Below are 13,369 nucleotides of genomic sequence, written 5' to 3'. Positions count from 1 at the left end.
TTTGATCCTGCTTCTGTATTAGGTAACAGGTAAAAAAAAAAAAAAAAAAAAATTGCAAGTCTGATTCATGTTACTGTGACCTTCATATTTTAGAAAGATTATATGCAAGTCCCACTGGCTTCCTTGGCTCCCCAGATTAAATGTTCCTCGTTGTTCAGCCTGGGTTACAGTGTATCGCCCTGTTTTTTATTAGCCCTTTTCAACTTTCCAACTTCCTTAGCCTTCCAAGAGGCTCCTGACTGACCACAGAGTTCAAGTGAGTTCCTCTGGTTCCCACCTTCTGCCCAATAACCAAGAGAACTCCTCCTCCATCCGAGGAGTGCTCCGCTGCCCTGCAGAGAAGGCTGCTTAGCAGAAGCTGCCACAAGTGCCCCCAATTCACCCAGTTCCTTCCCTTACTCACCTGAATGAGGGTTCTCTTCCCCCAGTTGAGGCCCCTCCGTGGTAGTCCCCAATGGATTCCTGGTGGATATTTTAAAACTCTGCGGGAGAGGTTAGTGAGAAGCCAGGAACCGAAGAACAGAAGTTACTCCTTTTAAGTTGCATCGTCTCTGGGTTACTTTAGGTACAACAATGGGCCATGGTTATCACAATATATTATTAAACCTGAAATTGAATCGACCACTCTTGGTAAAACACCCCACTCCTCTCATCACCCGAATTAACATCTTCGTGCTGCATGTGACTAAGCCAGAAAGTGCAGACCACGCCACCTGCCCCCATTTCCCCAGACACTTCAAAAACGCATCCCTCTGTAATGTCAGCCAGGTGACAAAGGAGTTAAAAGGAGGAGAAATTTGCTGACAGAAAATGAAGAGACTTAGCAGGTTTAATCTCCCTTTTCTCCTCTAAATTAGAGATTGTTTCGGTTTGTTCCCTTCAAGTGTCCTCATTATCCTTCACCCCAAGTTTCAGGACGTAATTGGTGGAGGAAAATACAGAGGCTCCTGTACATCAAAGGCTCAGTGATGACATTTTAATGGGTAATTAAAAGGGACGGGATGAGATCCCAGCTGAAACTTGACTCCGGAAGAGTTTGGAGCAGTTCCTGCCCCACCATGGTGGGCATTCAATACATTCTTGTGATATGAGTGGATGCCGCTCTGCCTGGACGTTTCTGGTCCTGTTCAGCAAATCCTCTGAGAATATTTTATTTCCGTATAATTCCCTATGGGTGCATTTGGGGATGGTGATGGTGGCCTGGTGGGCGGGGCAGAGAACCCAGCTATTGGGACTGCTTTCAGGTCCATCCAGACCAGCTGGAGACCCTGCTTTTCTAGCCATCATCGGCTCTCATAAATCAATTCGCTCCACCTTTCTTTGCTTTATGATCTCTTAAGTGGCCTGGCAATAAAATTTTGTAGCTCTAATTTCTTAATATTTGGCCCCAGGGCATGTGCTGTAAATCTGCCTACCCCAACTTGCCTTTTGACAGTAAATCTCAGCTCTCGGCTTGCTGAACTACCCATCCAAGCCTTTTGAAGGCATCTCTTCTCACTTCTTACAAAAACAAGGGAAGCTGCCGCTGCGCCATTTTCCAGGAGGCAACATTCCTGCTCCCCGGGCATAGTTTCCACAAAAGCCTTTCACTCCTCCCTGGACTCTTTAGTAAATCACTACTTTTAGTTTCCAACTCTTTTTTTTTTTTTCTCTCCATCCTAGCTTTCTGGATTTTCTCTTTCCTCAGCTTTTCTAATGTTTTCTGTTTGCTTGTGCAAATCTCATTACCAAGGTATTATTAATCCTACCCTTCGTCTCTTCGCCCTTCCTCACCCACCACTCTCTGAGGACATCACTCCCTATCTCCAGGCCACAGCAGGGCTCCGGACAGCCCTTACTCCGGAAGTGAGGGCCTTTTAAACAGCCATCAGTGTCCTTTTAGCCTCCGATTATTCTTTCAAACCCCCCTCCTCGTCCACAAAGCCTTTGTTGACCACAATCTCTCTCTGTTGCCTGGGAAGCTGCCAGCACAGGCGAGGATGACCCTAATGGTACCCTGTGTCCCCTCCCTCATTAGGCATGGGAGATTGTGTGAGCTCTAGACAGAAATCCTAGTCTCTTCTGTGGCTGTCTCAGTCCTTGCTAGACTGGTGTGTTATCATCTGGGGAAAGCCAGTATCTCATGGCTTTAATGCTTACACTCACCGGGGCTTCCTACTTCTGTCCTGTTCCAACGTTCTTTAGTTTAAGTCTTCAAAAAATTTAATAGAAATGCACGTGATGCCTTCCGTTGAGTGTTTCACAGGGGTTTTAGAAAGGCACAAATGGGACTCTAAGAGTTTTTCCTAATCAAAGCCACGTTATTTTGTCAGCCACATTTAACATTTAATTTTTCAGTGATGGGAAATGCGTAGTCAGTTAATTGCCATGTGGAGAAGAAGTGGCTCTGAAATCTCCTTGTGCTGGCCTCCACCATGACCGATGTCTCATTGTGTGGTGATTTCCGTAACATGGCAATGTGTGTCTCTTGAAGGGCTGGATTGCTCTAGAAGCAAGACCAGGACCTCCAGGTATTTGGAGCCGGGGTGACAGGGAAGCGAGGGAAGAGCCAGGCCTGAAGAGGGACCATCTCAGATGAGGGTGCAGGGCATACTTCAACCCCAGTCTTCACCACTGCTCACAGCCTTTCCAGAAGCAGAAAGACCAGAAACGTTGCACACAGGCTTGTCGTCTTTAGAAAAGAACATCTCAACTCTGATCTTCCCTGAGCAGATTGAATTAGAAAGTCTGCAGTGAGTCCAGAAATCAGAAAGCCTAAAAAACCTCGAGACGCTTGGTTGAGAAGGCACTCAGGCTATGAACATCATGGAAACTATGGAAGGCAGTTCCGGGTAATTCTGAGTACCCCAGTTTGGTTTAAATTCTCAATTTAGAGCAGGATTTGTAAACTAAATACCTCCGGGAGTTAGGCTGGTACGGGCAATGAGAGAGGCTGATAGGATAGTCATGCAAATGTAGTAACTGTCTCCTATTCTTCAAGGGACAGCAGCAATGTCACTCCAGCAACTACTATCATGTGGGAATGTGTGTCCAGGACACGCGAGCTTTCCATTCTCAAGAGAAGCCTGAAACGTGGATTTTATATAAATCCTCTCCCTCCAATTATTAAATGGTGGATTAAAATGCCACGAGCGCCAAACAATTCCATGAGGGGCACTAGTTGGCAAGATCGGAGGGACAGAATAAAATCTGATTGTAGTTGGACTTGAATGATGGACTACAATTGTATTTCCTCTGCTAGACAACGAAAACAGAAGATTTTGGAGCAAAGAAGGGATCTGACCAGAAAAATGCTTCAGGGATATTCACATGGCTTTTTGGTACCCTTGGGATGGAGTGGAGAGGGGGCCTCAGTCAGGAGATCATAGGAGGTTCTTCCAGTTGTGCAATGAGAACAGAAAAGAAAGGAGAGTATGAAAGATGCTGGGAAGCAAGAGTCTGTGAGATGTGACTGGCTGTGGAAGGAGAAGGAAGAAGGAATCATCCGGAGTCCTCTATGTCTAAATATACACTACCTCTATTCATCCTTTTTCTTTAATATATACTTATGTTTCAGCTTCATTTATTCCACCAAAAATGATCATTTAGGTTGCGTTCTGATAAGTGCCTGCTTAATAGGGAAATTTAGAATCATTTCTTTAGGGAGGAAAAAAAGCACAGACAAAATATTTCATAATCTCTATAATAAATGCAAAGAAATCGATACAAACAAAATGTGGCTTTAGCAAACTGTACATACATAAATATCATTTTTTTAACTATAACATTTGACTTTTTGTTTTTCCACATAAAGCCTCCCATGATTTTATTACATCCAATTTTTCTTTATACCTTTAAAAAAAGTGCCTTTTAGATTTACAGCTTGTGCTTCTAAAGCAAGGTTAGAACATCATGCCCCAAAGAAAAACAAGGTAAAAAAGAAGCTGTCACATAAGCTCTTAAAAACTGTATGTTACAAGGTTCTCAAAGCTCTTCAGCACTGGTCGATGGGTAGATTGCTGGATGCCGACATGGCGCTCAGGTAGCATCACTTACTGAAAGGATGGATCCGTACTGCGGGAAAGCTGCCCAGATGGTCTCTGGGAGTCGCTGGGTACGCACAGGACAGACCAAAGGCCTAGAGCTCACTTGTCCAGGGAACAGTGGAGGTCCTGAATCTCTTTAGCGCTGAGGCTCAGTTTCAAACAGAATTTCTTCCAAACTTTCTGCATCCATTTGCTCTCCCCCCTGTCATTGTTTATCGTCACCTCCGAAGCCATGATCTGCACACAGGGGATACGGAGGCGCGCTACAGCTGCCGCACCGAGGGCATCCGCCAAGATTCAGGTCCTCTCTTTGCTAGTCTGGGACTGCCCTTGGCCAAACCCTCCTTACGCTACCGGCACTGCTGCAGAGGGCATCGCTCGGTTCAGAGTGGAGGAGGGCCATTTGTGTATCTGAGCATGGGGTGGAACGATCGGGCAAAGTTGTTGGAGAGGGCGCAGCTGTAGTCTTCCTCTGACATGGGTACTAGGCAGGCAAGCCCGATGAGGAGCAGGAGGAGGAGCTGAAGGGGGAGCGCTGCCCGGAGGACGCGGAGCAGGAAGGCTCGGCCGGACCGAGCTGGCCGAGGCTCAGAAAGGGAGGAATCGGAGCCACCGCTTATGGACCTGAGAGAAGAATCGACATCAATAACTCAAATATCTCAGATGTTGGATGGATGCTGCCTTTGGCTTCCTCACCTTCCTGGAAGCTAAAGGGTCAGGCTGAGCACAACCCAACCTGGCAATTAGCTGCCAGCCTCCTGCAGTAAACCCAGGTCATCTCCCCACCACCAAATGAAGCGCTGTTTGGAAAATGCACTGATGGAAAACAGACATTTAGTCAACTAAAGGTAACTAAGTGGGTTCAAATTCCACCCCTTAATTTGGTAAAACATTTTCCATCAACAAAGAAAACTGCTCCACACACGCTCTACCAGCATAAATTAAGTAGATCCGGGATAATTAAACTGTGGATGTTTGATGCAGTACATTTTTGGTTTAAGAATATCAGGCAAAATTAGTTGCTGTCAGGACGATACAAGGTATCCCTCCCATCTAGCCGTCCTGGATGTGCCAAAGTCCATGCAGCAAGGACAAGAACAGCTGCGGTCATTTTGCACAGACCCACAGAGTTGAATTATTCTTAGAGTATGCCCTGGTTTCATCTTGCACTGAATCAGCAACTGGCCCTGACATTAGTGGGATCCAAAGCTGTAAGAACAAGGATGACAGTGGAGTCAGTCTACAGATCACTGGTGCTGAATGACACCCATTCCAGGCTGATCCTTCTACCCCTAGCTCTGTGAATTTGGGAAGTTCCAAGTTCCAAGTTTTCCTATCTACTTTAATTTCCGCATCTACATTGAAACAGTGTCTTAGAGATGAACCATGAATTTCAGAATTCATAAGAAAGACTGCCTGTGAAATGTTGAAAATGGAAGTAGGTTCTGAGTAGGGGGCACTCTTTTCTCTTTGTGAGCATCCATGAATGTTTTGCTACTAGTGGAAAAGATGAGGAAAGAAATGTTATTTACAGGAGGAATTTTGTACACATACACACACACACAACACTGCAGAAGCAAAAAGAATACATGTACAAGTGAGACCCATTGCCCCACACCTAGTAGGAATTCTCTAACGGTTTAATGGTAAGAACACTGAATGTGAGGCCACTGGAGAAATACGAAGGTGTGAAAACTGTACTGGTTACTCTGTTCGTTTATCTCATAAGAAAACACTATGTCTCCAGCTACGTTATTAGCCATTAATTTCTGAAGACAGATTACACTGGTATCAGTGAGGCATAAGGAGTGACACCAAAGAAAATAAATGTTAAAATAAAAAACAGACATAATCCCCTTAAAAGGGAACAGAGGGACTACTCAAAACTCCTTCATTAAACTACCAAGAAATATGTGAGACAAACAGACTAGACTGGCCCCGAGAAGCCCTGAGCAGCCACGTACCATACTATTTCTACTGCAGCTCGAAGTGTGATGAAAAAACAAATCCCTGGCCTGAACTGGGGCTGTGTTTTTCTGGTCTACAAACCTTGAACAACTCACTTCACCTCTATGTTACAAGCTCTTCTTCAAATCCTTCAAGTTAGACTAAACGGTCTTCCAACTTGCAAGTTCTGTTTACACATTTTATGTCTTCTACTGATTGGTCAGTGTGAAGTCTGCCAACTGGGAGGCCACAAGAGTTCAATCACCATCTAGTGGTCAAACTGATTAACTGCCCTATGCTAAGACCAATGAGTTATTCCCAAAGGGCTGAACAGGACAAACTGTATATTTTGTGATGATATACTAAAGCATAGAAGAAGTTATGTCACATACCTGTTAAATAGAAACTTCTCTAGTTTACCTAATTGTAAAATATTTGTGTTGAGATAAGGCCTTAGAGAGTATCTAATCCATCTTTACTTCTGTAGGTAAACAGCTAAGGAGAGTTCACATTTGATCCTCTAGGTGCTGGGCGACAAAAGCATGTGTCTTGGGTTCTCTCACTTAATTCCCACAACAGTCCTCAGCGTGCTTGTCACCTTCATTTTAGAGCCGATGTACATGAGGTACAGAAAAGTAAGGGAACCAGCTCAAGGTTATACAGCTAGCAAGTGGCAGAATTAAGATTTCAACTCTGGTATTTTCACTCCCAGAACTTGAGCTTTATAAATAGAGTAAATCACTTGCCCCAAATCCACCACTAAAGGAAGAGCTCTAGCAGGAACTCAGGGTTCCAAAGTCCCTGCCTACTGTGCTCTCTGTTATGTTTTGTTGTTTGGTGACATAAATGAAGGGCATCCAGGTCATATTTACGTCACACGTATCTCACATATAGAAGCAAAGAGGACAACATTTGTATCCTAAAATACTTGGAGGTGAGTGGTTTCCTCATGTCTAAAATAAAGGCCTCTAATCATAAAGCTTCACAGTATGACACAGATCATCAAGTCAGAATATGGATACGAGGGCATTTTGTTTTGAGGCAGTTGTACAATTGTGGGAAAGTAATTTAGTCTCTCTGGCCTTCAGTTTTCTCCTTTGAAAAGATGGAGATGCATTAACATCCTAAAATCTTTTTGGTTCTGACAGTTTATGAATTTCTGGAGAAGGAAGGGACAGTTACCCATAAGCTCTGGATTGAATCTTCCTTCAATACATCTTTTCCTTGACCTGAATATATGCCCTGGAAAACAATCCTCTCCACCTGTCACCTGTCTGAGTTATAACAGAAGCACAAAAGAGAGCTCTGTTTCTTTATTATTTGGGGTTTAAATAAAATAAGGGAGATTTCTAACTGACTCCTTTTCTTTAGGAGACACTTAAGGACATTAGTGATGGGCAGATTTATGCATATAATTGATAGTAACAATCAGACTGACAGAGCTGAATAGCCCCTCTTTGTCAATCATTAGCTTCTTCGAACAATAAAGCCAAAGATCAAGATCAAAACAAGGGCTACACACTGACTAGTCCACTCCTGAGAAAAGCTGGAAAGGTCACCCATCTTTGGAATACGGGCTCAGACGCTGCAGAGTCTGTTGAAGGACATGGCACATTTAACAGCATCAGAGCATTCCGTATTAAAATTTAATTAGCGTGCGCTTTCTAATGTTGAAGAATGCCAACCTGGGGAGAAATAATGGGCTGAGATAGAGACAAAGAGAACACACAGTTCTTAGTGAGCTTCCATTCAGTTGACTGCTCTTGGAAACGTCCAATTGTTCTACTGAAAAAAATGCCACCCACTTGGGGCAATTACCAAGGTTTCAATAAGCCCAAAGTTGCTTCCGCTTAGGGGAAACCTGTTCTAGAGTTTCTAGTACTAACAGGTTAATGATACCAAGTAAAAGGGTACTTTTAATATTTAATCTATTGACCTAAAATCACATAAGTTTCAAGTCTTGGGAAATTTGACAAGGGGAAGAACAAAGACATCGCACTGAGCCGTCACTCATCACTCTCCAATGGCCTTACTCCACAAATAGATGCAGTAGAGATGGTGCTGATAGAGAAAAACTAAATGTGTGAACCTACTTAAGGAACTTAATCAATGGAGATATTTCAGATAATCCTGTCCAGCAAAAACATGCTTATTCTCTACAAGTGAATATTTATTTATTATCTTTCTCACTCCCCTCACTCATTCAAATTTGGGGGTAAATAATTGCCCAGGTGTTGTTTCATCTCTTTCCTAAAACACGTATAGTTGTGGGAGAAGGAGGCTATAGGGGAGGGGGCCACACATACGAACACACCACAGGAAAGAAAGTCTGGCCAAGGGCTGTGAGAAGCCTGAAGAGTGTGCACGTAGAGTGTGACTCATCTCACAAATTTTACATCATCAAGGAAATAAAATGAGTTAATTCTGTGCACACATCATTTATACAAATGAAAAGACACTTTCAATTCATTTTGTTACTTGTTAGCAAACACTGGCAGTAGAGGAACAGAAATTTTTTGTGAGGAAGTATCAGGTTGTCTACGATCGTGTTGCCTGTTCCTGTGTGAATGGTCTTTATTCCCTGGATATGTGGTTCAGAAGACAAATTCCCAGGATCAACTTAGGATTTGCCTCTCTTTATTCCAAGATGAACATTCTGGCTGGTCCTAAGCTATCTCAGGCAACCCACGGTAGCCCAAGCCCTGGAACTATTGTTTAAAGTACCCCACCCGTTAGGAGCCCTTCGGTCAGGAGGAGTGGTTAACAAGCTAGGATCCAGAGTCAGAGAGACCTGGGTTCCAATTCTACAACTTCACACAGATGTAGAGAACAAACGTATGGACACCAAGGGGGGAAAGCGGAGGGAGGTGGTGGTGGTGGTGAGATGAACTGGGAGATTGGGATTGACATGGATACACTGATGTGTATAAAATGGATGCCTAATAAGAACCTGCTGTATAAAAAAATAAATTAAATTAAATTAAAAAAAAATTCTACATCTTCATGCCTCTAATCCCTGGTGTCTTTGCCTGTAAAATTGGGAATGAACACGTTGGGAGGGTTAAATGAGGTAACAGATATGCAACGCTTAGCATGGTGCTTAGAACACACTAAGTGCTAAATAAATGCCAGCAACTTATCATTCTTATTTATCTGTATTGTTAAAGCAAAGGTGTGATGACTCATAACCTTAGGGATTTTGCTGGATTCAGCCTTTCCTTCCAAGGAAATATTCCTGATTTATAGCAGTGCTTTCAAAGAGGCGATGCATTTTCTAAAGTGTCTGACTTGGTCCCAGGAAACATTGGGAATGCAGATCTCAAAATATAAAAGAAACATAGTGGAGCCTTACCCTATAAGTGTCCTCAGCCCAGGTATCCAGCCTGCCCCAGGGGCAAGGCTGTTTTAGGCTGAGGTGCTTTGAGAGCTTTGAATAAATCAATCCCCAGGGTGGGGTTTGACAGAAAAGACTTAGAAAAAAAAAATTCCACAAGAAACTGAATGGTGTTTAGAGTTAGGCCCTGGTGTACATGCAAAAACCCCACTGTGCCTGCTTAGATGTATTTGGCTCCCTTGAACACATTTTTAAATGAGGTCTTTTTTCCCTCCCTTTCAGTGTTTCAGCCGGTCATTTGCCACTTCTTATTCTGTCTCAGTTCTTTGTGCAGAAGGTACCAAAGACTAAAGATGCCCAGAGAAGTTTTGCATTTTACAATTCTCAGCTTTGGAATGAAGTTATCAATTCCCTCTCTTCAGACTACAGAGCAGTTATTCCTTTGCTTTGCTGGAAACTGGAGTAAAATCTTCCCATTTGTGAACTTCAACTAATCCATAGCAGAATTTTGAAGAGTTATTGGCTATCAGGTTAGCCAATTTCAAGTCAAAAGTAGAGAAAAAGTACCAGCTGGCCATCATAAACATTGCTTCAAAAAGCATGCATCTTAAATAGGTTTAATCTCAAAAACTGTGGATAGTTATTATGAACGTATACTTTCAGATGTTTTTCAAATGTTTAGAATTTTAAGGAGTCTTGGGAAACTCCTTGTAATTGATTTAGGGGATCTCTAGATTATGACATATTGCAAGTTTTTTATGACAGGAACCATATTGTATTAATTTTGTGGGCCCAGGGCCTAAACACAGTAGGTGTTCTGTAAACACTGGCATCAATCCATATGTAGGCTTAGAATATTATGTAAGAGAACACAGAACAGCAGCTGTAGAATCAATATGAAATATACAGCAGGCAAGCAACTGATATTATTAATATTTGACTTTAAACCACAAAAATAATATAAGAACCCTCCCTTCAAACTAATACCCAGTTTCTTTCAACTCAGCCTCTTTCCTCGCAGGAAGAATATATGCCTAAAATGTTCCCATTGCAGATCGCTGGGGTCAACATTCTAAACTGCTTGTGCTTTTGCAATAACCTTTCAAGTTTGCTGGACCAGTGCAAGATCAAACGCAAGGTAATCTCAAGTCTCAACGTGACAGCCTGGATTGTGAGTGAAGTTAATTCTTTCCCAGCAGACTCTCCGTGTCATTGCCCACGTGGGTGCACCCCAAACAGAGGTGCCAAGGAGTTAAGAAGTCCAAGAATGTTCAACCACAACCCGTCTGCCAAGCTGTTTGCCAAGCTGTTTGCCGAAGCTGGCCATTCAGGTGAAGATCGTTTGTATTCCAGGTCCTGTAAGCAGCAAAGTGAACATCATGCTGTGTGCTCAGAAAGATGTTAATAAGTGCTGGACAGAGCAGAGCTGAAAGGCGCCTTGCGGATGTCACAGTGAGAATGTGGCTGTCCCAGCTGCAAAGCCCCATTAAGAGACAATATTGAAGCAGTTGCTGCCCTGAGAAACGAGGCCTTTGACATTTCAGAAGGCCGTGTGACTGTGTGAAAGAATCGGGGAAATCCGGGAACCGAGCTGTGGTTGCTATTGACATCGCATAATAACATAAGAGCTTTCTCCCTTCTCATCACCATCATTTATGTCGACCACAGAATGGCTCTCTGGTGTCCTTAAAGGAATGCGAGGGGGACGTGCCCCATCTCTGTTCACGGCACATCAGCAATTTGTGGGGGGCAGATGGACCACATAAAACAGTGATCTGTCTATAGTACATGATGCCTTTCCTTGCAGGGGGCTAAGAAAAAATCAGAGCACCTGGAGAAGCCCACCATTATCTTCAAAAATCCCTGTGAGTTTTTCTCCATTCATGTTTCGTTACTGACACTTTGTTATGGACGAAAAAAGCCCCACAAAATTGTCATCAAACCAAACCAAAGGGAAAGAGAAAAAAAAAGCAAAACATAGTGAAGGGAAGCTTCAAACCAGAAAGCACATCAAAATCCGTTCTGCATTACTTCAGCTGAGTGGAAACCAGATGCAAAGGCCAGCCCCTTCCTCACACAGCTGGAAAGCTAAAACTATTACTCAGGGCTTGCTTACACTTCCTCATGCCCCACCCTCCTTCCAGGAATTGGGATTCCAGCTCAGTGGTGATAAGTTTCCAGAGGGGCAAACTATTTTAACAGTGAACCGCGCATGATTGGAGTAAGGAATCTGCTTCCAAGGACAGTATTTCCATTTTTAGAAAGTGGTCTGGGGAAACATGAACTGATTAGTGGAAGGGCCAGGGAGCACAGACATCACACCGACGACGACAACGAAGAAGGCAAAGCACTGCTAAGTGCAGAGACAGGGGTTGTTGGAAGCCACGCATAAAGCAGAGTGGCAGCTGTGAGGAGGCTCTCAGGAGGTTCCCGGGCGGGGGCCCTGACTGCTCTTGTTTCCAGAGTGAAAGAGCTTGCCAAGTGTCAGGCAGGTGAGTGACTTGAGTGTGCTGGCTGAAGAGGAATTTTAGGATAAGCAGAAGAGAGAAGGGGCTTATAAATTTAAAGTAATACCAAATTAGGACTTGCCATTTTGAGAATCCAAAACCCACAATCTGGATAAAACACAAAAATAAAATAAAAAGCTGGGGATGTTAGTATATTTTATTCAGGTTTGTGGGTTCTGGGAATGGTAAAATAATTCACTGATCTATTACCTGACTTATTGTAAAATCTAGAAATAAAGAGGATGATAAAATTCTGCCATGAATCAAATTGCGCTGTGACGTCAGTGATATCAAATCTTTACGAGCACACGGAATAAAAAACCATTGGATGAAGGGTACCGGATGGCCTAGGTATAGTTAAACAAAATTTTGATGGGGTCCAAATATTTTACGCTCTGAGATTTTCTTGTACTTCCCACTTAGAAAAGTCTCTTCCAATTTATTAGGCAAGGGTGTGGACTGACATGAGTAGTTTCTCAACTACCCTGAGGCAGACCAGATACAGGCCCACCTAAATTCTGGACAATTTTCATCATCCTCTTGGAGTTCTAGAACAGTGTGGAAACCAGGAGAATAAGGTACCTGCTATGTGGACTGTTGACAGAGGGTCCAGGCTGTGAGAGACTACATTTGCCTCGTGGCTGTTTGCAATGAACAGGGGTAAAGAAAGAAGAATGTTCAGTCCAGGCAAATAAAGACAAGCTACTGATGAAAATTAAACTAAAAGTTCAGCAAAGGAAATACAAATCAAATGAAATGATCAGTACCCACGAATCAAGGAAACTGGCTTTTCTTTTGTTGAAGAAGTGAAATCAATTTACATCTATATTATTCATCATTGAAGAAACATGGCGGTTTGGGCATTCACACCACAATGGGTATACTTCCCTCACTCTTCATGGTAGAAACACAAATGACTCCACACTAGCCAAAGATCTCTGTATATTTACTTAAAATAAATATAAAATTCAATACGCCATGCCACGTATTTCAAATGTACCTTACATATTTTTCATCTTCTAGAACAATATTAAAATTCTTGGTAGATTAAAAATAATGGCAGTGTGAGATTATTCTGTGTAGAGTGATGAAGACCCAACAAGTTAAGTACTCAAGTTAAATAAAGCCTAAAATTTGACTCGAAAAGCCAGTATTCCTTCACATTCTTAAACTAGGATCTATAGGAAACTAGCGAATGTAGTAAAAAACAATCCTAAAAAGATAATAACATTTATCAGCATAGAACTTAAGTGTTTATAACAAAAAAAGTACAAATGAAACCAATACTTCTAAAAACTAAGGAAAATGGAATGATAATAAAAATGAATATAATCATAAAGCCAGACCAAAAAAAGTAACAAAACGAAAAACAAGCTTCTAATTACACAGAGAAATCAAGGTAGAGAGGGTAGCAGGGGCCAAATTGGTCTTTTTCTCCTCATTGTGTGCCAGTGAGACAGCCCCCCAACAGGCCTTGTGGTGAGTCATCTTGAGTTGTTGCCACTCTGGGGGCAATACGATCGCTGAAAACCTTCAAGACCACCTTCAGGAGCTTC

At 42.7% G+C, this 13,369-nt stretch overlaps 1 protein-coding gene across 13 annotated transcripts in view; it reads right to left on the bottom strand.

The window, feature by feature from the left end:
- Positions 1–3,663: 3,663 nt before the first annotated feature.
- SYNE1 (spectrin repeat containing nuclear envelope protein 1) overlaps positions 3,664–13,369 on the bottom strand; it is a 454,100-nt gene continuing 444,394 nt past the window's right edge. For 11 of the 13 annotated variants that reach the window (XM_036871083.1, XM_036871082.1, XM_036871073.1 and 8 more), the window contains 2 exons: positions 12,396–12,454; positions 3,664–4,649 (listed from right to left, as the gene is read on the bottom strand). In XM_036871083.1, the coding sequence (XP_036726978.1) occupies positions 4,409–4,649; positions 12,396–12,454 (300 nt within the window). In that variant the 3' untranslated portion in view covers positions 3,664–4,408. The remainder of the gene's footprint in view (positions 4,650–12,395; positions 12,455–13,369) is intronic. The other 2 variants (XM_036871084.1, XM_036871085.1) reach the window with 1 other exon arrangement.

Source organism: Balaenoptera musculus, chromosome 12, assembly GCF_009873245.2.
Source record: "Balaenoptera musculus isolate JJ_BM4_2016_0621 chromosome 12, mBalMus1.pri.v3, whole genome shotgun sequence".
Classification (NCBI taxonomy): domain Eukaryota; kingdom Metazoa; phylum Chordata; class Mammalia; order Artiodactyla; family Balaenopteridae; genus Balaenoptera; species Balaenoptera musculus.
Note: the sequence above shows the minus strand (reverse complement) of the source record. Positions and strands in the feature narration are given on the sequence as shown.